Source organism: Esox lucius, chromosome 18 (assembly GCF_011004845.1).
Source record: "Esox lucius isolate fEsoLuc1 chromosome 18, fEsoLuc1.pri, whole genome shotgun sequence".
Lineage (NCBI taxonomy): Eukaryota > Metazoa > Chordata > Actinopteri > Esociformes > Esocidae > Esox > Esox lucius.
Window position 1 is genome coordinate 9575783 of NC_047586.1, and position 26514 is coordinate 9602296.

The 26514-nt window shown below is 41.3% G+C and overlaps 2 protein-coding genes across 2 annotated transcripts in view; one reads left to right on the forward strand and one right to left on the reverse strand.

The window, feature by feature from the left end:
* Positions 1-455: 455 nt before the first annotated feature.
* On the reverse strand, positions 456-3578 carry si:dkey-126h10.1 (vesicular inhibitory amino acid transporter). The gene is made up of 3 exons (XM_010883052.3): positions 3502-3578; positions 3153-3403; positions 456-2097 (listed from the first exon to the last, which is right to left on the reverse strand). Exons 1-3 carry the CDS (start codon positions 3548-3550, stop codon positions 949-951), a joined length of 1449 nt encoding a protein of 482 aa, XP_010881354.3. The 5' UTR covers positions 3551-3578; the 3' UTR covers positions 456-948.
* A 619-nt stretch (positions 3579-4197) lies between these two features.
* lama2 (laminin, alpha 2) overlaps positions 4198-26514 on the forward strand; it is a 115048-nt gene continuing 92731 nt past the window's right edge. The window contains exons 1-2 of the mRNA XM_020056349.3: positions 4198-4338; positions 25798-25968. Of these exons, the coding sequence (XP_019911908.2) occupies positions 4272-4338; positions 25798-25968 (238 nt within the window). The 5' untranslated portion in view covers positions 4198-4271. The remainder of the gene's footprint in view (positions 4339-25797; positions 25969-26514) is intronic.

Here is a 26514-nt window from a genome sequence, read left to right on the forward strand (position 1 = left end):
ATAGAGCGTGAAAGTATGAAACAACAACCATTCGTACAATTGTTCATCCACTGAGATCTTGATTTTATGAACACAGATTAATTCTATTATTTAGTAGTGATGAGCACTGATATGGAAATCTATAGCAATTAATTTAGCTTATTTTATTTGGTGTCAATATCCAATCATACATTAAGCCAGCATTAGTCGGGCTAAATCATGAATCTCAATCAAAGGGGTTGTGTTTGGAAGGATTGTTTTTTAGTATTTTGTTTCCCTAAACCATCTCTGGCACTGAAAATGTTTCTTTTTTAGACACCTTCTACTTTGTCAAAAAAAAAACGAACAACCTCTAAACGTGTGTACATTGTAGTACTTTCTGGGGAGCTTCAAATATGACACTGCAAATAGTATACACTATGTATGTGGATCTTGGCAAATAGTTGCTGTTTCAGTCACATCTTTGGGCAGGTTTGCAAGGGGTTGAGAAAAAAAATTCTAATGACTGGATGCCAATAAAGCTTTGCAGTAATGCTGATTCTGGCTGCAGGATGAAGCTGATGAGTAGTAAGAGTAACAACAGCAAACCAGGACTACCTGTTTTTTCATGCAGTCAACATGTAGGCCTAAAGCTGACAATCCCATAATGCAACACACTTTTAATCCATTGTATATGAATTGCCATATATTTCAGTTTCAAGTGTACTTTAATGGTAATCAGCAACAGACTGTGAGTCATGCTATAGACAAACTAGTTAGAAATCATAATGACTTCGTCATGATAACCAGCAAAGCAAACATCTGCACATATTAGATTGTTTACGACCATTTACAATCAAGATGCCTTGGTGTCAAACACTCAAATACACCAATTATAGTCGAACACACAAAGGCTTGGTTTTTCAGACAATTATACTATCATTACGCCTTATGCACTGACAGGTAAATAGAAAGACTGGGTACAGTGGATCAACCTCTAACAGCCTGAACCAATCCCTTGATGGAGCAAACCACGCCAGATAAACTACATAGAGAGCCCAGGGTTAGGATGACAAGGTCCAGGGCCTTGAGCCTACTACTCATGGTGGTCCACTTGAGCTGCAGGTGGAAGAGAGAGGGCAGGATGAAGGTCATGGCCGCCCCGGTCACGCTGCCCGTCAGTCCCATGAGCAGGGAAAAGTGGGGCATGTAGAGAGCCATGAGGAAGGTAACCAACAAGAGACAGGCCCGTAGGATCAGGGTTCCCGTCTCCACGCCCACCGGCGCCGCCTCCAGCCTCAGAACGCAGCTCTGGAGCACCTCGGCTGCAGCGTAGAAGGGTAAGGGATAGGAGAGGAGGGCCTTGGCCAAGAGGCACAGGTTGACCACCATGCAAAGACTAGAGGGGAGGTTATCAGTGATCACCTCTTTGGTGTCCTCACCCCAGGTGAGGAAGGCCAGCACAGAGAAGGTGGTCTTCAGCACACAAGCCAGGCAGTGAGTCCAGCTCATCATGTCGGAGAAGTCCCCCTTGTCCACCATGCTCCCCTCCAGGGTGGGCAGAAAGATCTGGGAGGTGTAGCTGAAGATGATGACCCCGACAGACACCAGGAACTTCTCGAAGTTCACCGGGAGGACCGTCGTCCTCCAGGACCAGCGCTGGGCTTGGCGCAGGCAGTAGGCCATCACGATAAAGGTGACGAGGAACTGGGCCAGGGAGCACAGCAGGCTGAGCCTGGACACCACCCTCATGTCCCGGATCAGCATGCAGGGCACCAGCGTTAGGAGGGTCAGCACGGAGCAGGCGGCCGGGGGCAACGGGAGAAAGGCGAGGCAGTGACCCATCAGGTTGGTGCTGACCACCAGGTAGAGGATGCAGGTCATCATCAGCTCCACCACCTGGGCTGCGTTCACCACCCGGCCACCCAGCAGGGGGCACAGGCGCTTGCAGCAGGCGTTGGCAATGTCCTCGTAGGTGTTCCGCACACGCATGGGGCGCCCCTCCTCGTCATCCTCGTACAGACAGGATACAAGGGTCTTACCTGTGTAGTTGCAAATGACCGCAGCGAGAACGAGCAGTAGCAATCCCAGGTAGCCACTCTGAAGCAGAGCATAAGGCAGGCCAAGAACAAAGATACCCTAGGAGAAAGGAGAAAGCAAGTGGACAGCGCGACTGTGACATGCAGTGATTTTTCTATTGAATTTCTCTCAAGTGAGAGAGACATCAACAGTGTAAATTACAGGTCTTTGCCTGAGACATGATTGTTTGAAAATTGCCATACATTAGATGGTGTAAAGCATAATCATTAAAGATAACATCCTGCTTCAATCTTAACAAATGTGCTAATGGATTTCTTAATGTACTGTAGACTAATCATTAGACTGCACAACATTAACAATCTAATCTCGCAACAAATTCCTAATTGGATAGTCTGGGCACAGTCTGGCTTCCAGTCAAATCACAACGCAGAACAAAGTGAACAGATACTGTTCAATGTGATACGGAGTGCGTAGATGCACACTACCTGGGAAGTCAAGACAGAAAATAGGACCCTTGGTAATTTGTCAGTATTGTTGGAAAAGTATGTGGAGGATTGTGGCAATGCTATCACGAGGTCAAATCTGAACAGGTGAAGTTGTGAACAGTCCATCACTGACTTTTCTCTTTTCCCTGGCATAGAGACACATTTCTAGATTTGAAATAAAAGTTAGTGATTGTTTAAAAAGTCTGGGAGACTGTTGATTTCAATGAGGAATTGAAAAAAAAAAAAATTCAATAAAAATTAAATTCGAAATCAAACCACAGAGATTTAAATCATTCTGAATATCTTCTCCCAAATATTTGAACAATGAAAATATGCATTGTATCTCTGTGTCTCAATGTAATCAAGGAATGAAAGTACTTATTTTCACATACAATCTCTTTTTGTACTTGTATCTGTGATCAGCTGGCATTGTAAAATTGATATAAAATAATCATAATAAGTAGGCTTCAGCCTTCTCACAATCCATTCCGACTGGCAGCTGAATCTACATGCCTACCCCAGCTCTAGGTAGCAAGCATGACAACAATATAATATTATCAATGATTATTGGGCATGCTACAATCTGTAACCCTGCACATTTAGGGGATAGCCATGCACATACAACATTAACATAATAAGTCATCTTTTCTAAGGTGAAATCTAGATTACCTGAATGGCATTGGTTACATTCCATCCTGCTTCCCAGGTGGTGATTTTGGGATAGGTGCTGTTGGGGGGGCTACTCAGTGTCTCCTCATTCCCCTCCTCAAGGCTGGATGTGGAGGGGGACCCTCTGCTCGGCTCTTGGTTCTGTCCATAGGTCCTGCTCAACTCATCCCGATGGGCAAACCCCAGGCTCTCCCCATCCCCATGGTGGAACTTGGAGGTCCACAGCAGCTTTGCTTGCGACCCCAACCAGTCTAGCCTCAGAAACGACAACATAGTCTGGGTTTAGAGGAATCTTCCTCCAGAAAATGATACTGTAAACAGCCACTCAGGTCAGAGAGAGATAGGCTACCTGTTGTTTCACCACACCAAACATTGTCCATCTCAGAGCTCAAACCCATACCAATTAGGCAGGGGCCAGTGTACGCAACATGGACCCGAGAGGCAAAATTGGCTCTCACTGACATTTAAATCGTCTAACAGGTGAGATTATGAGGGCGGCTGACAGGCTGTTCAACTGTGACAAAGGATAATCGCCTCCAGCTGTTGAGGTAAAATATAAGATCACCATGCAAGAATAATCAGATATAATTGAATATTTGGCCTCTGCAGAGGGCCGGATAGAGGCCAATTGAAGTAGTAAGCTGTCATTTCTATTTTAAAAAAAACGATTTGCGAAAATAGTTGAGGGCATTTTTGCAAATCGTTTTTATTTCTTGCAAATGTAATAGCTGTCATTTGATCAAATAGCAGTTTTTTTAACCTCACACCAGAGGGAGCAATAGAGGACCAAGGGTATGGGCATCATAGTCTTAAACCTTATCGAAACAGAAAATATAGTTAACGTAAATTGTTTGAAAAGTTTGGTTGCTTTTATTCTAAACCCACCATTATTCTCAAAGTTTTGCAAATTGTTTCGACTTTTCCAAAATTGCATTCCATATGACCCCTTCAGTTCTGTTCAGCTACGCCCCCTCGCCATGAGCACGGGGGGAGCGGGAGAGTTTCTTGAACTTGCAGAAGTCACTCTTTGACATTCCCTTCAATTTCAGGCGCTGAGTCCGTCGAACATAAAGCGACTCCGCCAGACTGCACGCTGATGAAGAAATTACTGATTTGAAAATGAAAGGTCTATCTTTTTTTCCTCTCATAGCGTTGCTATGGCAATGCAGCCGAGCGCAGCAAAGGGGTGAGTGGATCATTAATCGCTGTAAAATCTTTTCTCACAGTAAAATATTGTAAATAAGTTTTAGTTTTGGCCAATACTTTTTTTTTTATTATGCTCGTTTTATTTAGAGCTTACTCTAGTCTTTGGAAACTAGTTATCCTAGAAGCAAGTTATCATGTCTTTTCTATTTTGCCTTCTCTAAAACATTTCTTAGAGTAAAAGTTAAGAATCTTCATGTTTGGGCAGCTGTTAGCTGTGAACCAACAGAAAGAGTTAACCATCCAACTTTGTTCTTCTGCCATTGCATGGGGTACAAACTAAGGTACCCACATCATTAATTTACAGTGTCAAAACAGAAGGGGATTCTATCAAAGATATCTGTTGGAGTCATCAAATGTGTTTTGATGTCTAAGCTTAGATGGATTGTATAGATCTGCCGGGAAGTCACAGCTTGTCTCTGATTTGAAATGCTGATTTCCGTTTTGATAGGAAATTGATGCTATCTACTTACAAACCATTTCCCTTTTTAATCTGTCACTAACATTAATGTGAATGAAATGTGTTAAAATGTAATCATTCCCTGTCACTGTGTTTGGTGCTTTGTGTCAGTACATGACTGCCCTCAAAACCCCAAGGCCTTATCTAGGGTTTTCAGTGGTTAGTTTGCCCCGTATCTGGCTCCATGTGATCTCTGATCTAGACTCTACGTTTTAACATTTAGAAACGGCAAAATCTACTGCTTGCCACATGATTTTCGAAAAATTACACACAGTGATGAATTGAAATGGGTTAGTTTCAGGTAATCTCTAAATTGGTCAGGGGAGGACTGCATCACTGGAGAAAGCAGCATAGCAATATGTATCCCGCTTCTGGTTTGTCTCTGAAGCTAAGCAGGGTCAGTGCTGGTCAGTATTTAGGTAAGTGTCAAATTGGTGCTGGAAGAGGAGTCGGAGGGCCAGTAGGGGGCACTAAATATAAATTTCCAGTACCCCAGGTCAGTAAAGGGGAAATTACGCTGCGTAGGGTGCCGTCTTTCAGATGGGATGTCAGTTGGATGTACTGGCACTTGGTGGCCATTGAAGGTCCCATGACACTGATTGTCAGAGTGCTGATTTGGCCAAATGTAACAACATGGCCGCTGCCCCCGCTTTGACTTTCATCCCCTCTCCTCCCACTGTAACTGTTCCCCAGGATGTCCCCCTCAAAGGGTCCTATGACCCACTTGAGCCAATGAAAAGTGTCCAAAAGGATGAAGGATTTAGCACTAGCCCTGTATAATTTAGAAAACCACCCATGCAGCATTGGTCAGTACACCAACAAATAATTGATTTAAGTGACTTGACAAGTGACAAATTAGCCAAAGTCTTGACGGTCAACCGATTAAATGACTCGGGTGTGTCAGTTTATGGTTAAATAGTGTGAATTGTCTGTTGAGTGGTTGGAAAACCAAGGGGGCTATTGTAAATGGCAGATATCTATGGAAAGATGCATCACATAAAAAGAAAGAAGAATTGGTCTGGTGGTGTCTGAGATACCGCATGGGTTAACTAGACTCATTCATGTGTGCCACAATTCACTCTGAGCCAAACCGATCAGGCAATATAAAAATGACTTCATTAGTGTATTTTATTAGTATATTTAAGCACCACCATCTGGCTAGTCTAATTCTGTAAATGTCAGCTCTCTATGGCAAGACAATTCACCAAAATGTCATCACAGTCAGGCCCGTGGTGTCTGACATCTGACAGATCCTCAGCCTGATTTCATTGTGACAGATGAAAACAGAAGTCTCCTCAACATTTGACCCAGAGTGTACCATTCATTTAGTCAAAGGACTTCACATGTTTGGTTCAAAGGCAAATTCGCTAGCTGGCTGCCAAAAGAGCCAAATACTAAATATGATTCAAATATGAATGATTGTAGGGTTCTAGAAACATAAAAGCCTAATACTTTTCTAGACCAGAAACATTTCACTAATGCACAATATCAACTGCACCATTTTAATAGGTTTGAACAGAGTTGCAGCCAATAGTTGAGGCAAAATATACACTGCACTGCACATAGATATAAAGCAGTGTGACGGCTCCTGAGAACGTGAGGCCATCCGTCTTGGCTCTGTGTAATAAGAAAATATAATAATAAAAAATTTATTGTGAACTTTTATTCTAAAATATATGGCACTGCTTGAATGGAAAAGGATGCACCAATAAGAAACGGATATCGATAGACGATATAAAAAAAACAAAGTTTTGCTTCTAGTGATGCTTCCTTTTTCAAAAAAAAATGTGATGTCTTACTTCCTAGTGCTACATTTAATATCTGTCTTCCATAAACAAGCATTGTACTGTGTTCTAAACCAACCTTTTTTTGTTTCGAAAATTGTTTGTTGCTGATATGAAAGTTCTGTATGTTTCGAAAAATGTATCCCGTACAAGGGAAATGTGAGCTTACACAGAGCTTCAGGTTACCAACATCAGAGGGAGGACTTTCTTAGCCGGCGGGCATGCTTGTGAATAGACAGTATATCGTCTGTAATGAACTTAAGATCAGTGAGGAGATGAACCTACTATAATAGGAATTCATGGTTTCTCAGGCCTGCGATCTTCCTCTGTGATGCTGTAGCTCCTGTAACAACCCTGTTTGGCAGGTCACTAGCAGTAGAATACAGGCACTGGGACTACTCACATTTTCCGTTTGTGTTTTCTTCCCATTATGACTGAAAAACATCACTTTTACTGGTGGAGAATGCATCATTTTGTGGTCAATATACTGTATGCTGTCCTGGAGAGCTGTGTTTCCAAATGGCTTTTGTGAGGGGAAAAGCCTGTAGAATTCTTTGAGGAGAAAATCAATACTCAATTCTGCCACAACAGCAATGAAAGCTGGGACCAACTCTAGCCTGACTTAATCTTAGTCAATATTGATGAAAGGATGCTAAGAGTATGATTTGATAAATTGCTGTGGGTGCTTTGGCGATCATTTCAAATCGCTGTGTTTGTCAGAAACATGAAAGGCTGTCCATACCTATTTGTTTGAGGACATGTTTGTAGTACAATAGTAAAATAAGACATGTTTATAAAGAAGGGCCTTTTACATGTAATGGCATTGCGTTCTTGTAGTCATACAGCAGTTTTTTATCTTCTCAATTATTATTTTTTAACTCATCACTAAGTCTAATCATTGTGTTCATGTGCATGTTCATTTAATTAAAATATGTCCTTTGACTAATGAAATGCTAGTCTGATAATGTATTCACTTTTCTTACTGATATGCTTCACATATTCTATTCTATACTTTGATCAAAATGATGTAGCCTGCATCTCTGCCTCATTTTGGGGGCCTGTCATGCCTTGCCTCCACTACCTGTTTTGCTTACATTGCTTATGCCTAGAGATTGAAGTGAAATGGAACAACTCAATAGTCTGACTGTTTCAGTGAAGGTTTTGATAAAGCACAGTCTTTGCCGGACTGTCAGTACCATCTTAAAGCATTCTGAAACATTCCATGTACGTTTTTGTCATTTAGCAAACGTTCTTATCCAAATCGTCTTACCAGAGCATTTAGTGTTAAGGGTCTTGCATAAGACCACATTGACAGTCTCTTAATGGCGACAAGTCGGAGGGTTTTGCTTGCAGAAGAACACTATTTAACACATCAAAGCACAGCCCGGACTCAAACCTATAACCCTTCGGAAAACGAGTGCCTCACAGATGGACCGTACTAACAGTCTTACAGAGAGCTTTTCTTGTTTCACCTTAACTCCCAACTCAGCAGCTGCACTAAGGCTCTGTTCTCATGTGATGTGAGCTTGACTGTCCTGACTACAGACCTCTCACTTCACCTTTTGGTGCCGGCAGGAGGCCTGCCTGATCTCTCTCTCTCTCTTGTTTTTCCTCTCTCTGTCTGTTCTTCATCTCTGTCGCTCTCTCCGTTTATTTTTACATCTACCTCTCTCTTCATCTCCCTCCGGCCTTTTGGCTCTTTCCTGAGGGATTGTGCCGTGGTAAACCATGGTGTCCATTTCACCTGACCCATGCTGCCTTGATGCTGGGCTGGAATCTGACCTGACATCTGGCAGTATTGATAGAATAGCCTGGTCCTGCAATTTCTTCGGATCAATGTCAATAAAACAGATGAACTCAACGTGTTATTAGTAGTCAGAAGGAGCCAGGTTCTAAATTGTAACGGAGATCATGGAGGATGCTGAAAGGTTTTCTCTTTTTGTGTCATGGTGTCTAGGCGGTTTTGTCACAGTCACTGAGTTTTGTCATTTCCCTGACCTTTCCCATAGGCTACCTGCCAACTGGGAGTCCAAAAATAGAAAAAAGAGATTCATTGTACCCTTGATTAAAAGTGCTGCAAAAATAAGAGATTTTGTGGGGTGTTTGAACAGGAAGTCTGTCAGTATACCTACATTATTTGAATTACATGTGATTCAACTAGTATCTGTTTTAATGTTGCAATAGCCTTCAGGGTTCGGTTGACCTCTCAGAGTGGTGTCCTCTCAGGGTGGTGACCTCTCAGGGCCGGTGACCTCACATGGTGGTTACCTCTGGCCCCAATGCAGTCCAGTTCCTCTCAGTTCAGGCTGTCTGGCTCTGCTCTGAGAAAATAAACAAGAAGTTCTCATAAGACCAAGCTCTCGTAAGACCACTAAAATAACAAAAAGCCAATAGAAAAAACTAAAAGAAACAAAAATTTGTGTAGGTAGAAATTCATAGTGCATCAAAAGTCATGAGACTGAAAAGTGTTTTTGAGAAAAAGAAAAAAAGATAATTATAATCTATTTGCCATTACACAGAGCGAGCTACTGAGTAAATGTTATCTGGTAGAAGCGCATTAAATATGGATGGTTTCTGTGTGGAGCGGATATGTTCTTTTGGTGCAGGGGTCTGACTATTCACACTCCCTGAAATAGACACATGACCTCTGGGCACTAGGATATGATTGGACAAAGTCTTGTGAGTAAATTATTCACATATGACATTCTCCGGCCGGCTGTGACCAGACAGGAAGTAAAAAGGAAGAATGCTCATCAAAAGGATACGTCCCCTCTCACTTGACCAACAGAAACTGGGGACATTTAGCTAAGATGTTTCACTTGACATCTCCTTGACGCCTGCGCTAGTATAATAAAAGGTTAAAAATGCATTCTGTGATTTTTTTCCAATGGTTGTAAAAGTAGCGCTGTCAAACCAAAACAAATTTCTATAAATGTTATTCTATGTCATCATGTGTGCAGAGTTGGGGAGTAACGGGTTACAAGTAATCCTTTGCATGTAACAGATTACAAAAACACTAACTTTAATCCATTACGTTGTCAGGTAAAATATTGTAATCGGATTACATATACTTTACAACTGTTGTCAGGTTAAATATTGTAATCGGATTGCATATACTTTTTTTATGATTTCTTCTTGGATTACTTCAACTGGAAAATAATAAGTAAGCGAACTACTTATGACACGTTGCATGTTAGATTTTTTAATTTAATGTTTTGAAACATGATTGTTATTTGAACCCAAGAGTTGCACGCCTCAGTTGGGTTTGATCATGATGTGCGCAAAGTTGGTTGCGCATAACCGTGACAGATGAAGCGCTTGTTTAATTCTCTGTTAAATCAGAGTATGCCTACTATAATAGTAGCCGACCCATATAAAATGTGATTTAGTAATGTACTACGGACACATCTTTCTCAGAACAATAATTGCGTTTTATCTTTTTCAGATAGGAGATTGGGTAACTATTGTCAGATACTTTAGCCGTAACTTGGCGCTGCCTTCATGATAAAACATATGGACTTCATCACAATATTTGAGGAGAAAAGGTGTGTCGGGAAGCACTGTGCCAAAGATGTTGATTTACCTTTGATGCAACCACCTCAACTCAATACATGTAGGCCATGTGATTCAGATTGTTCTGGATCTCAGAAAAGTACAATCATTGGCTATCACTGGCTGCTGACGGCATTGAATTTTAAGCTACAGTAAGAGTGTGGGTGTAAATTTCAGTTTATTTCTGTAACTTGCGTTTTTGACCCTAATTAACACAGGTAATGTTCGCACGGGTAAAACTTATTTGAGTGCGGGTCGTTCACGATTGCAAACGTGCTTGGGGTTTCTTCATGATTTTGACAGTGTTGGTGGTTGTGGAACAAAACATCAGACTACTGCAAATTTAGTGTCAATTTAGAAATTGACGTTTCGTTTTCAACAATGTTTTGAAGCAATAAAATACATGAATGAAACACAAATAACAGAATAGGCTAACACATCCTTAGCTTTCGGTAATTTTCCGATATAAAGTCAGATTCTGGAAGATCAAGGGTTATTGGATAAATTGGAATGATTATGTTGAGATGTAGCCCTTTCCGACTGAAATAGAAAGCAATGGTTTAGAAACCCTTTCCAAAGGCACTGTACATAACCCATAAGGTAAAATGCAAATTCCGTTTTTGGCCTGCTACAGTATGTAAACTATAACATTAGTTGATCTCGCAAAAGGCGTTCACTTGGTTATACTCCTACTTGTCTTCTAATGCCTCTTCATAAGAAAGTAATCGAAAAGTAATCTAATTTAATAAATCAGATTATGTTACTGAGTTTGAACAATCCAAAAGTAACTGTGGACAGATAAGGTGCAACTGTAACGGAGTACCCAACCCTGCATGTGCAATGTGACCCGTGTAATCAAAACCACTCACTTTCAAACTAAACTTGAATTTTCATGGCTAAATCCGGTACATTGGTGGTTCAACTTATTTATTATGCATAAATAAACAAAATATAACACATTCAATCCAAATAGGGAGGTATAATTTATGATGTTATTTGCAAAACTCCCAGACAGCGTCTTTAAAGGGGCGTTTCACCGTAGCACATCTACTTAATGCACCGATTACTAATGGTAGCAATTCTATACTGGTGTCAACTACTGTAATGTTTTCAATGCTAATCCTGTGTAATCCAGAAATGCGGTTCTGTGAATTGGTTTATTTTGAAACACTTCTGGAACCTCATCTTGCCATAACCTTGTATTTTTGATGCTAGCATTAATGGGCCTTGCTTCTCATATGACTTGGGTCTGTCTATAAGCCAGTCTTCTGTTAGACCATTTGATGTTATGCCTATGTTCCGGCTCTCAGTAGTAAAATAATGGCAATGGGCGTTTGTTATTGGCAATCTTACTAACTGAGCCTGGAATTGCTAATTTCCTTCACATCATGCAGCCTAATGAACTTGCCAATGTGAATTTCGTGCCAAATGTATATCATAGTCACTCAGTCCTACCTATTCCAGGAAGCTTGAACAGGAGATTCCTTGGATATTTTCACAGATTCCAATTACTTGACCATTGTATTGCTCTGAATGTATTCTTTTGTCACATTTGAAAACTGTGGGCAGCTTGTTTAGGGAGCTACTTCACACATTATTGCCAGCAGTCAACTCCAGTTTATTGTAAGGGTTTTATTTTTCATTTTTCCCCCTCGAAGAGTTCAGTTTGTTTTTCAATTGAATTGTTCACATTATAGGTCACATTAAAAGTGGAAAAAGTTCTGACATGATTTTTCTTTGTCTCATTCCTTTACATCACAAAAACCTGGCATTTTAACAGGGATGTGTAGACTTTTTTTATATCCACTGTAACTGTTTTTGATTTTGGTATAATAAGAGTACTGTATTGAAATGTAACTGTCAAAGATAATATGGTCTATCTGGATCATGCTTTGGTCATTGTCTTCTACCATGCATACTGTTACAGCGGACCAAGCACCATACTGTGATATCAGAGCCATAGTTCCCGTGGATCAACCTTCCCCTATAGCCATCCGGCTGTGTCTCTGGGGTGACATTACGCACACTGGCATTACACCATCAGGCTTAGCTTCTACAGCCAGTGTGTGCATTCCGTCCAGTTGTCCTCTCCACAAACAGTATAGGATCCCCTCCACGCCCCCTTCCAGTTGGCTCAGTGAGATAAAGGACTCCAGCGGAAGGCGGACTCGAATGAATGCCTGTGCAAAGCCCATAACGTATGGTACCATAGCATTAGTGGTGAGGGTCTGCTCAACATACTGATTCTTCAATTAGCCACATGTCTGCATGCATCCTCCTCCTCTCCTCTCCTCCTCTCCTCTGTATTTGTATTCGTTCCCACACTGGCCTGCCTGAGATTGCTCGGCGGAGGGAAGATAAATCCCGCGTCAGCCCCCCAAAACGAATGGCTATTTGACTTCCCTGTGCCTGTCGTCTGAGAGGTGCGACCCAGAGCACGGGCCAACCCTCTCCTCCAGGGCGTGCTTGAATCCCATTTCCATTTGTTTCCCATTACACATGTTGCTGTACCAGCAAATAAGGTGTCCATGAGATGTCTTTTGGAGGTGCTTAGCTGTATGATTCATTGGAAACAAATAGCGCCTCGACAAGTGGAATGGGCTTTTAACATATTTATAACATGCATTACACCGTGGGGCCCTATTCTCACTCTGCCTTCATTTCCAATAGGAATGACGGCTTCCACAGGAATCTTTTCCTGCCAGCCAATTCAATATAAAAATGTCTTACCATGGTTTTTAATGAGCGCTGCCATTAGTTAAAGCGTGGCACTAAATAATAACCATTTCTTTTTGGTTTCTTTAACATCTCTGGGATTTCGATATTTGAGATATCACCGAAAAAGCTATTGATCAGTGTTGCATGATTGCCGAGATGAAATATTTATTTGAGATGCGAGCAAATGTACATTTTAAATAATTGGATGCCTTTTGTTTTATTGGATGTCTTTTATAAATAATTGGATGCCTCACATTTCAACGTTTTGTTTCTCACATGCAAACTAGAGCAAATGTTGTCGCAGGTATAACAAAAAGCTTGCAAAATGTGCGCTGGACAGCAACGTGGACTGAACATGTGTGTTTGCGTGTGTAGAGACTGTGTGTGTATCTGTGCAGTGTTCGTGTGATTAAATGTGTGCGTGGTGACTGTATGTTTTGGGAGTATGCTCTTGATGCTACTACTGTATACGTTTCCCAGGGTCCTCTGGGACATTTCTTCGGCCAGGTGAGGTTGTGCCTTCTTCACCCTGGTGTTGAGGGATGTTGAACCATTTGGAGTCTTCAGTGATGTGCACAGGAAGGTACCGGAAGCTTTCTGCCCTCAGTAGGCGAACGGCAAATATGATTGAGACGCGGCCCTTGACAGGCCTCCGTAGCGCCACGACAGAAACAAGTGCTACTGGTCGGTAGTCATTTAGCTCGGTCACCTTGGGATTTTTATGCACGTTCACAGTAGTCGACGACGTGAAAAAGTTGGTGAAGACCGGCTGGAAAAGTGAGAGGTTTAATATGACTATAAACCCTTGTTTATGCTAGTCGATCTGCACATGCTCTGGATGCCGTCCGGGCCAGCTGCCTTTGCGGCTGTTAACGTGATTGTCAAGTCCTACTCACGTTGTCCACAGAGAACGTTAGCCCGCTCTCCACGTTAGCTGTCCGTGTTGTTTTCCTCTAAATATGTATAATGTGTGAGCATGTCTTTGTGAAATGGCTGTGTACTTGATGTGTCTGGTTTTCGCTTTAAAATCCATTGTTGCCTGAAGCCCCAGTCACTCTTATTTTCATGTCTGACCCCTTAAGTTGCTTGTAGTTTGTCCTTATACTGACCTTTTGCCTCTTTGATTGCTTTTTGAAGGTCATAGTTGGCAGTTTTTATATCCATGTGGTCCATTATCTTTCAGTTTCTATACGCTATGGAACCTTTCATGAATGCTGCCCCTAATTCATGGTTTCTGATTTGGATGTGCTTTAATAGTAATAATGCATAGTTACAAGCTAAATGTGTTATCATTGAGGTTACAATATCATAACCTTAAGAACATTCATTACTGTTGTAATTAATAGATTTGTTTTTATTTGAGGCGTGAGTTGAAAACTAAACTGAGTTGATGTGAACTGAGCAGTTCGATTATAGGCTACTTAAAACACGTTTTCATTATTGTTTTTCACACGGTAATGCGTTTTTAATGGAAATATATTCCCTTGATAGGGAACGTGGTCAAAGGTAGGGCACTATGATGACTGTAGGTTACCATTTAGGACATAGCATAACAAGAGGAAGGATAAAATAGCGCCACCACAATGACAGAAGCTAGTCCATGTTTTTGTTTAAAACTAATTTAAAGCCCTTTACACTAAAACTAATTTAAAGCCCCTATTTTAAATCATCACTAAATGATTATTGAATATAGAAACCTGAATATATAATGTGTAACGTTTATTTACTTGAGCCTTTGGCCCTTGAAATGCTTATGTCTCCTGATTTTAAAATACATTTAAAGATATTTACACACTTGGCCTTAATTGCCCCAACCACCCAATAGATGACCAGTCATTGGTCTATCAGACCAACTGCTCCCCACCTTTTTTGAGTTCTCTAGGCCTTTGAGAAGTGGCCATCTTGTTCAAGCTCCTTTAATTGGAAACAGTGGACTATTCAATTAAAAGGCTCGTAATCAGAGCATATGTAACTCACTCAAATTGAGATGTTTTATTATATTTGTTGTGCTGTCTGAGAGCTTAGGTTGACAAGAACAGTTGTTTTATTTCCACCGAAAAGAAGATGCTAAGGGAGAGGTACAGCATTATTAATCTCTGAGATCCACTGTTCAAGCTATCTGGCCATAATGAAAGGAAATGACAACATTCTCCAGGCTGGGGATTCCAAAGACTAATTGAAAATACAGATGTGAGTACATGCTGTTCTTGGGGGAGGTACTGTGGTGTAGAGGAGGAGAGAGAACGCAGTGTCTACACCGCTGCTGAGACTAAGAGAGAGGAAAGGCAGTGCTGCTTCAAGACTGGGAAAAAAGCATGTGGCATTTGGACCATACGTGAAGTGACCCACGCGGCTGTAGGAAGGGCATGGAAGGTGAGCCCAGAAGGACCCACCCAGAAGGACCCACCAAACACCCAGAATCGAGTCCAGGCTTGAGTAGAGTAACAGGATCAGAACCTTTGGAAAGCCAACTGCCAATATTCTCTGCTGAAACCGGAGAATATTTCTTCTATAGTTCTGCTGATCTCACTGGTTGTTGAAAATCCTATGTCTGTGAATATAATTATCCCAAACAAAAGACACATCACACGCACACACACACAAAAACGCTTTTTCTCCTCTTTTCCTTTCTGAGTCACTTTCCCTCATGGCGTTATCTCTTCAGCCCACTTGAAACCCCCCTAACCAGGCGCAAGGAGTGATGGCACATTCTGTTTCCCGTTTAGACAGCTGGACTTTGACTCGGCCAGATCCGGAGGTGGGGCTGGAGCTCCCCTCTTAAGGGTACTTTGGCAGGTGTTCTCTCCAGGGACCTCAATCTTCCACTTCAGAGCACTGAAGCACCAGGTTGGTCCCTGGGGTCTTGCTGGGCCATACACATGACTCTTGAAGCCCTAACACACTACTAACTAGAAGTCAGCCATTTAACTTCATTGTTCAAAGCTTTAATCTAAAGTTATTTGGGGAGATGAGATGGTCTATTCTAATTATGTTTTAACTTGATACATTTTCTTGTTTGATGAAAGAACTTGCCATAAACTCTGGTTGCTTTTATGAACTGAAGTCTTTTATGGGCAGAAACTAATCCAAATCTGTTAAAAAGCTTTCAAACAGAATATTGTGCCTCATTATCTCAGCATCGCCACTAGTAGTTAAAATCGCAATTTATAGCTGCATATTGTTAGTCTGCATGAGGACGATGCACTGAACTGCGGTGTGAATGGGGCTTGTCACGACGGAGCGGCAGACACTGCATGATGTTTGTCCTGTGAATTCACTCCACATTGTATTGCTGAAGCAAGGATATCTTTCTCATTTGGTGTGGGCAACTGTAGTGTAGACAATGGTTTGGGAACACAAGTTGTACATTACGGTCAAGTCGTGTTATTTATGTCGGGAGAGAGGGTTCACAACTGGCCCATATATACAGTAGTTTGTTCTGAATAGAAATGTATCTCACTCTTTTTTTAAACAAAGTTGAATATAACTTAGGCTAGTCTTTTGACCAATTACACTCATTCACAATTACATTTACACTAAGTATTTTAAAAACACAAATTTATTAGAAGAACTGTGCTGATGGAGTTCAAATACAAATTACAAATATGCTTCAAAACAAATATAGCTTGAATAGGTACACCAATGTTGAATTGTAACTCTACCATCCTTTGAATATTTCGGAAATTTTCTTCACACTGCCCAGAAACTACACTAAATTGGTTTACCTGGACTAGATAAAATCTGAACAAACCATAGACATTTATAGTACGTTCCCAAGTATAAACAGTCCTTCATTGCACTCACCTGTACTGTAGCCTACTCCAACTGCTCAGTGGGTAAGGATAGTGGTTACAGTAAATGGATAAAGAAGGGGTTGGTGATGTCAGTAAGAGATATGAGAGTTGTCATTTGCTAGAATGGTGAGAAGATAGAAGGGGAGGGGCTGTCTAGACTGGTTTCACACTTGTTTTGAACGCCAGCTGACAGAATGAGAAAGAAAACAGTAAAGAGCTGAACATTACAGTATACCAGTGGTATACAGGACTGTAACACCTACCTGTTGTCTGTGACTATGGCTCCCCATTACATCTAGTTCAAATTTAGAAAATATTTGTACGTATTTGATAACAGAACATCACATTTTTATAATTTCAGTTCATAAGCTGAATATAAATAAAAACAGTAACAACATGTAGGTTGACCTTTACTTCTTACATCTGTAAACATTTATTATGCTCCCTCTTATTTAAAAAAAATTACACTACCGTTCAAAGGTTTGGGTTCACTTAGAGTACCACGGGGCCTCCCACTCCTCTTTCCATTCTGGTTCGAGGCAGTTTGTGCTGTTCTGTGAAGAGAGTAGTACACATTGTTGTACTAGATCTTCAGTTTCTTGGCAATTTCTCATGTGAAATAGCCTTAATTTCAGTGAACAAGAACACCGGCATAACACCCATGTTTTAACCGCTGTGGTTGAAAATATTTTCAAAATCTGTGAATAAGCTGCAGTTTATAAATGGGAAATTACGGTAGACTGAGAAGTTTCAGAAGAAAGTTTTAGTTTCTGGCTATTTTGAGCCTGCAATCGAACCCACTATGGCTGATGCTGAAGATACTGAAGTAGAATTAAGAAGGCCAGTTTTATGCCTTCTTTAATTAGCACAACAGTTTTCAGCGGTGCTAACATAATCGCAATAGCATTTTCTAATGATGAATTATCTATTTGACATGATAAACTTGGATTAGCAAACACAACGTGCCATTGGAACACAGGAGTGATGGTTGCTGATAATGGGCCACTGTACACCTATGTAGATATTACATAAAAAAATCTGCTATTTCTAGCTAAAGTAGTCATTTACAACATTAACAATATCTACAATGTATATCTGATCAATTTGATGTTATTTTAATGGACTAAATAACTGTTTATCTTTCAAAAACAAGGACATTTCTAAGCGACCCCAAACTTTTGAACAGTATGTGGGTTTCTGGTAACTGAAGACACAAGACAAACTTTCTTATATTTAAAGTGTACGTTTAAGATATTAACTTTCTTCATAACTAAGTATTGATGTTAGTTGCCAGAGGTCTTCACTGAAACATTATAGAGATTTTATGTATTTTTAATATCTTAAGAATTTTTATTTTCTCTCTCTCTCTCTCTTTAGAAGTATTGTAGGGCCTTTAGGTTACCATCAGTCTCTTCTTGAATAAATATTTCAATTTTATATATTTTTCATAAATTAACACATGGCTATCACTGTCCTCTTCCATTTTCAATACTACAAACAGTAATTTTTGTTATAATCTGTAAAATGGGTTTGGATAAAGATACAGGCAAGCCACTTCAGCTGCTCCTTCAAGACTAGTTTCCAGGTGATATATTCTATAAGGATTAATTGAATGCTTTGCGGGTTACTTTTCAGGATCAATAACTAAAGAATTCCATAGAAATAAGTCCAGTGTGCAAAGAGGCCCTATAAATATTGAAGTAGCCAAGATGCCCTACCGATTAGCCAAGATGCCTTACCAATATAGCTGAGATGCCTTATTGGTAGCCAAGATGCCCTGTTTGTAGCCAAGATGCTCTGTTTCAGGTAGCCAAGATGCCGTTACAGATATCTCTCTTTCTATTATATATATATTTGTATATATATAATATATATACACTGAACAAAATTATAAACGCAACACTTTTTTTTGCCCCCATTTATCATGAGCTGAACTCAAAGATCTAAGACTTTCTATATGTACACAAAAGGCCTATTTCTCTCAAATATTGTTAACAAATCTGTCTAAATCTGTGTTAGTGAGCACATCTCCTTTGCCGAGATAATCCAACTCACATGTGTGGTATATCAAGATGCTGATTAGACAGCACGATTATTGCACATGTGTGCCTTAGGCTGGCTACAATAAAAGGCCACTAGCTGTATATATATATTATATCATCAAATAATGCAAAGTTCATATTCATTTTTCAACAACAATTTCAACCCCATTTCAATGGGGTTCAGGTTTGGAGATTGGGCTGGCCATGACAGGGTCTTGAAATGGTGGTCCTCCATCCACACCTTGATTGACCTAGCTGTGTAGCATGGAGCATTGTCCTGCTGGAAAAAACAATTCTCAATGTTGGGGAACATTGTCAGAGCAGAAGGAAGCAGGTGTTCTTCCAGGATAACCTTGTACTTGGCTTGATTCATGCGCCTCCACAAAGAAATATCTGCCTGATCATCACCGATCCTCCACCAAATTTCACAGTGGTTGTGAGACACTGTGGCTTGTAGGCCTCTCCAGCTCTCTGTCTAACCATTAGACGACCAGGTGTTGGGCAAAGCTGAAAATTTGACTCGTCAGAGAAGATGACCTTACTCCATTCCTCTACGGTCCAAACCTTATGGTCTTTTGCAAACTTCAGCCTGGCTCTTCTTTGCTTCTCATTGATGAATGGCTTTTTTTTTGCTTTGCACGACTTCAGCCCTGCCCCTAGGAGCCTGTTTCGAACTGTCCTCGCCGTGCACTTTACCCCAGCTGCTGTTTGCCATTCTTTTTGTAGGTCACTTGATGTCATCCGATGGTTGTTGAGTGACATTCAAATGAGTTGACGGTAATCTCGGTCAGTGGACAGTCGTTTTCACCCTCTGCCAGTCTGTAGCTTTGTTTTCTCCAATGTCTGTTGCTTGACCTTGTTCTTATGAACCGCTGTCTTTGAAATTTTCAGGATAGAAGCAATCTGATGCTCACTGTATCCCTTTGCCAGTAAAGCCAAAATGTAACCCTTCTTTTCCTCACTCAAAGCTTATCTTTTCTACTCTTTTGTCACACTGAATAGTTATTTTTTTACTCAAATTACCTTTGAGGTACTATTTGCACTGTTTTTGCCATCCAGCTGGTCCTATTGCAAGAGGATAGGGATGACCACAGCAGTGGTTTTACACTTTCCCTCGTTAAATTAGATTTGGTTCAGGTAATCACCTAATCAGTACCTCATTATGTAAAATGAGGTGTGCCTGTGTTGGAATTTAACAGACACTGGAATGGAATGGCTGCCATACATGTAGAGATGCTGATTTAAGAAAAATGAGGAGTGGTCTTTTAATTTTTACCAGAGCTGTATATATATATATATATTATTTTGATCTAAGTAATTCTATGAACATTTTGTGCTTATTCTAAACAAAATTAAACATCCGCAATAATGAAATATTTGCTCGTGACAATGCAAAATCATCCGAAGGATCATGATCCCCTGCTTCCTTTTTCTAAACAGGTATTTTTTTTAGCATTGCGGCATGTTTGCTTTGGCCTTGGCTGGGCCGGTCTTGAGGAAGTGCTTCAGCTCTGCAAGAGGTACAGTTCTAATGAAACTGGGATGGTTGCCATGTTAAATCACCCCGTGGATCCTAATGCCGTACGCATCTGACTGCTTCACGGGGAGATTTACCGGTGGCCGGACAGCACCGCGCTAAATCACAGTGACCGTTTGCTCTGGAAGCGATGGAGATGGAGAGGACAGGAGCAGTTAGGGTACAGTGACCCTGGGAAGGGAGGGGTGGGTGGGTGGGTGGAGGTGGATTTGCCTGGTTTCTATTGTCCAGGGTAGAGTGAGAGAAGACATTTAAGGGTTTTCAAGATTGTTGTGTTACTAACAAGGACTGTGGGTGATGTTGTTCCGGAGCTGTTGGAATAATACACATCTGTCATCGGAGGACATTCCAGTAGGCCCTGTCTCTGAGTGGGGGCGGGAAGTCGTTGGGACTGTGAAAAGGACTGCATTGTTTTGTCTTTCTAATGGCTCTCCCCAGAAGATCCGTTTTAGATCTAGTGTCTGAATGAATATCTCTTGTTACAGCAAATGTTTTATGTGTGCCTACGAATCAGTGGGATTTGATTAACTGTGGGAGTCTGGAATTCTCTCAGTCAGAGATGTTTGTATTGTACTGTGCCTCCTAATTGCAGCTACAATAGAATCATAATGGGACATCACCTCGGAACCATTCAGAGCTCATGTCAGTTCATTTTGTTGTAGTGGTTTATACATTGCGCCTTGAAATCATTGTTTCTATCTATGTGCGCTGTTCAGTTGTCTGCCCTGCGGGTCTTTTACGGACTCATGAATGGTCTTGACCTGCATGAGGAAAACAGCCGTGAACCTCGCTGTGTCTAGACAGCTTGTATTGCTTGTTTTTTCTTCTTCCTTGATTAAGGTCCAAACCGGGTTCTTCACTGTTTACAAGCCTGAGGTTAGCTTGTGAACCACAGCAGGAAAACATTTAGTCTGGGTCTCTGTTTGTAATCAACATAAACAATCTCTTCCAGACATTTGTTTCATTAGAAAAGGGCAATGTTATTATCAATATATGGTCTGGTGGGAATTGGAAAATGTTGCTACTAAAATGTACTACCCTGCTTAGGTGAAGGGTAATTAAATGTGTATATATTAGTTAGTTGTAACTTCTAAAGGATAAAGATATTGTGAGAGAAAAAGTCTGATTATTCTTAACTAATGGAATGTAAGGAATGTAAATCCTGGTTGGTTAAAGTCACATAAATATCATGCTAAAATTATGACGGAAAGAGAACGACTTATCTAAATCTGTGAAATAATTGTTCCATATAGAAAGTAAATGTCTAAAAACCCTTTGGTAGTCAGACGTACTTCATACTTTTCTGTTTGTGTTCCTGGATGAAGAGTGTCTTTATTTCTGGTTGGTGTGACTGGTTATTGATGTGTATATTTTGTTATGGTGCAACCTTGACTATGATAAATCTTAGATCTGGTGAATCAATCAAACATTGATTCAAGTCACCATGAGTGGATTTTTTCGTCTTGGAAGTGCAGCCGGTATTTGAAAGGCAGTTAGTAGCTGCTCACAGGTCAGGCGTCTCACCTTCATTGATCCATATTGTATTCATGTTTATTTTTTGTTGAGAATTGCCCTTATTCATGTTTAGAATCAAATAGCAATTCAGATCATAGAATGTTTTGTTAACTGACACAACATGGGCTCTAAGTTACTTAATGAAGATGATGTACAGCATATGCTTACTACTACGTGATAAATGAGGCTATGTTGCTAAAGGTCAGTTTGTTATTCATTCATCCTCTGGGTTACTTGTGGGAGGAATGACTTATCTGTTAAAGTCACATCCATGGCCCATATCCTTGTATGTTTTAATTTCTGTTTTTTTTGTCACTCCTTGCCAGTCTACAAGCCGTGAGGTTCTAATATTTCACTGTAATAATTTTTTCTGTGCAATTTTTCAGAGTGATTCAGGACATACTGTATTAACAGGGAAGTTGCCTCTACAGTAAAACATTCTGCTCTGTCAGGCTTCCTGCCTGTCCCCCTCATATTTTCTCTCCTTCCTTGGACGTCTCAGGTCTGAAGCAAACAAACCGAAGAAAATCCATCCTGCCTTTTAACACATGACTAATTGCTACAATGTGGGGAAATATAATATATTGTCCAAATTACATTGTGTCATTATCCTCAATTAAGGAAGTCATTCATTTCTCAGTGGATGTCCACGGATACATATAGTTACCAGGGAAACGGCATGCTCTATTAAAGCCTGTCTATGATGGGTCCTCTCGTCCTTCTCACGATTGCATTACAGAGACAGAGGTCCAGGAGATGTTGCTACGCAAGGCCACAGGGGTGTTAATACTTCACTAATGGTGAGGCAGGACTCCGTTCATTAACCAGGGAGACGCGTTGACACTCAGCCCTTCAGATAGAACCGGGATGGACAGCAGACGACAGAACGTTAGATTTTTTTTTCTTATCAATGGAAGGTTGCTGTCAGCCGAAATAAAAAGCAGCGTCCACTTTGGGTTACATTAATCCAAATGTCATGCTGGGCTTGGCTTGCCATCGCGATTCATGCCCAAAATTGTATTTCATGTTATGGACGGCTGTTTAAGTTGGATTCCTATTTGAGATTAATGATCCGTCTTTGGGTCTTTCGTGGTGAAGTCCTGTCTTAGTGTCAGGCCTGTATCGATCTCCTGAAGTATGCATGCAATGTCAGACTGTTGCTTGTTGGAGAGTACACACATACACACACACAAATACAGAACAAACATACACACACCTCAGAGGCTGTGCTTGTTGCTGGACAGGACAGGTGACCCTCTAGAGGTGTGATTGAGCACCACGCCTCCGGGCTTTGGCATTGAGCAGATATAATGTAGCGTTTAAAAGTGAGCCCTGCCACCCTGATGAACACAGGCAAGATGAAAAATGGATGTTGCTCCATCAATCAACGGTCTGGCGCATGACTCCTTTACGGTGCACTCTGTATCGCCCCCCCCCCCCATGCACATTAAGCATCAGGATTAAAGTGTCTGATGAGGGCACAGCTCTCAGGGACAACTGAACAGTCCGTTGGCATATGTCTGAGCAGGACCTTCATCACTGTTCAACGACTTTCCACAACTCCGTGCCCGTGAGAGCAGGAGTGGATGTATCCAATAGGTCTATGCAGCAGGTGAATGCAGTGTGTGTGTGTCTTCTGGATGGAATTACTCCTATTTTTATGAGGCATGACGATCGCATGATGGCATTATGTTCTGTGACATTGTGTGTCCATTCGGTATTCTAAATGTGAAGCCGATTTTAAGTTTTCAAAGCTTTTCTGTTTACTTTTCTATTCTAGACATTGGGAATGTCATGTATACTGCAACCAATGGAACCACTCAGGGAAACTGTTAGCTGATAGGAGAGAAAGACTAACCTCTTGCTAAGAATCTGGAGATGACTGCGGAAAACTCTGGATGAGGAGTCAGCATTAAACAATCATTTGTTTTGTCGACTTGAATGAAGGATAAGCTGAAGCACGATATGAATGTGAGTGGTGTCCACAGCAGTATTGATCGGAGGCTGGAGTGAACACAGAACGAGCCCAGCCTTGTCATCCATACTTCATATTTCAAACAGACAGAGGCCCACTTTGAAAAACCAACACTCTCCCTATCTAATAAAATACTCAATACCATTGGCAGATCCCCCAGTAGTTCACACACACGCACGCACACACACACACACACGCACCTGTTGGGCTTATCACTGTTGGAAATACACAGAGACTCCATTAACTGTATGTGGAACATATCTAGTGTGTCTGGGTGTGTTAATTAACCTTCCTGATTATGAGCTCTGTTGTATATTCTAAGGTGCCTTTGTAAGTATCTGCCTCATTAAAGTGTAGATTTCGTGTCTTCATGTCACCCAGTCAAATGCTTTGCTCCTGTACAGAGATTGACTCCTACTGCTGTGCTCTAATTGCTAGCAGCAAGCCAACACCACATATGAAAGTGACACATAACCAAGATACAAACTGGTATAACACTTCAGAGACATATCCACTGTCCAAGCCAACCCCAAAGGATGCTTTGTTTAGATTTTTTGACGTTACACATTCTTTTCATTTTTATTATTTTTATTTCACAGGATTATTAATTGCTTATATTGTGTTACTAGTTATATATCCTAAAAGCCGATGTTTGGCCTGTTTAATGTTCCTTTCTAGTGGTTTGTTAGTGGTTTTGTTAGGTCTATTTGATACCAGTAATAATTACAGTACAACAATACTGTAGCCAACAAGAAGTCCCTGCTGTGTCAGTTGTGTTTCTGGAAATGGAGCAAGACACTGCTTATTAATCAGCCTGTGTTACTTGCTGGATGAGTGAGGACATTTGTATGGTATAAGTATGCCGACGGACATTAACCAGAACTTTTCCCAGTACCAAAAATTATAGTGTACACGGCATGAAATACAGTAACCTCATTATCTGACCTGTCCCACTTAGTTCAGTAGTTTTAGACTTTTATAGGCTGGCGAATTTCTAAATAACTAGCGCCAGAGTGTTCTACATAGGCATCCGTAAAACTTTATTTTCTGCAGCTTGACTTGCTTTTCAGATGTTCTTCACAGTTCATTTGCCCTGGACATCTGGAGGAACAGCTGGAGCCATTTTGGAGCAATGGGCTCAGGCTCTGCTACAGACTGAGGCGGTTCCCTTCCCACACAGAGGCAGAACAAAACAAGGGACCAACATGGGCTCTGTACCGAAACCCTCCCTCTCTCTCACAGAACCAAGGAAAATATACTGTACTTTTGATCTGTTTCCCCGTGGATAGTTTTTGTGGACATTCCCACTGCATCTCCTCTCAACCAGCAGCTTCACATCGTATTTTATTTCAATCCTGAAACATGTTTTATTGTGTTCATGTGCATTTTTACGATGTGACGGAAAGACGTCAAATAGGGGTCCTGATTGTGACATGACGAACAGCCGTTCCTTTCAGTTTCAGTTCCGGATTGTAAATCTGATCTGTTTGGTTGATGTGTCTGTCTTTGCCTGATACAGTAGTTGTGTGTGGGGGAGGGATGATGTCTGTCCTTCCACAGTACCACGAGATGGACGAGACTCCTGATAGAAACCTTATGGGCCCCGGCTTTACTCTGTAAAAAATACCTGCTGAACCTCACTTTCCACTGCTACTCTATAAGTCAGATGTATCACACTGGCCCTGGGGGTGTGAGACACGGCCCCCTCCTCACTGGGACCTGTCCACCATAGGACTCTACTCATAATCATGCCAGTGTAGAATCCGTTTGTCCTTGTTTTGTCCATATATTAATTTTTTCATTTTACCTTTATTGAACCAAGTTGATGACCACTTCTTAACCCTAAGAAATTCCGATCAACGGTCTTACTCAGGGACAGAACAACATAGCTTTCTCCTGGACGATAGTCAGGCGCCCAGACCACTAGGCCAAATTGCCGGCCCAAAATATTTAGCTGCTCCATGTACAGCGTGACTCTGGTGTTGTTGTATTGTCAGTGTTACAGATGCATATATCTATGTATGATGGCACATTATTCATTCGTTTCCCAATTCCCTTCCCCCAGGTCTGTTTCCAGCTGTGCTGAATCTGGCCTCCATGGCAGAGATAAGGACCAACGCCACCTGTGGAGAGTCAGGACCGGAGATGTACTGCAAACTGGTGGAGCACGTCCCGGGACAGCAAGTCAGGAACACGCAGTGTCGCATCTGCAATAACAACAGCGAGAGGCCATTTGGTAACCATCACTACTACACTGTGCCTACATTGAAGTCCTTCGCCACTTTGCCCTGGTTCAGCATGGTCGGTGCATAACTGTGGGACTAGCAGTGTGGAATACTGTCTACCTAGTTCAGCCCAGATTTAGTCAATCAATTTGCACATTATCTCATCAAAGTGCCGGCGCTGATCCTCATCATTTATCCATTCCAAAATCAATGGGCTCAGGCTATGAAGCATAAGTGGCCTAAGATTGCTGAGGAGGGACATTTGAAGAGCTTTGTCTTGTGGGTCTGTAAGCACAGCCTGCGTTGGTGTGCAAAATCTCACTATCTCAGGGAAGACATCTTGGTGTGTAAATCACAACAATGTGCTGCGTGTACACAGAGAGGAGTCATGCCTTATTTTCCCGACAGGAACTCTCTGGCTTTTAACTTTAAAGCATTATCTGAGATATCCATTCAGATGTACTGGTGTGGTGAAGCCATGTCAAATATAATCACCTTTTTCAAGAAAGAATCAACAACTTTCTGTACTACCCCCAAGTATCCTCAGTACATCCATT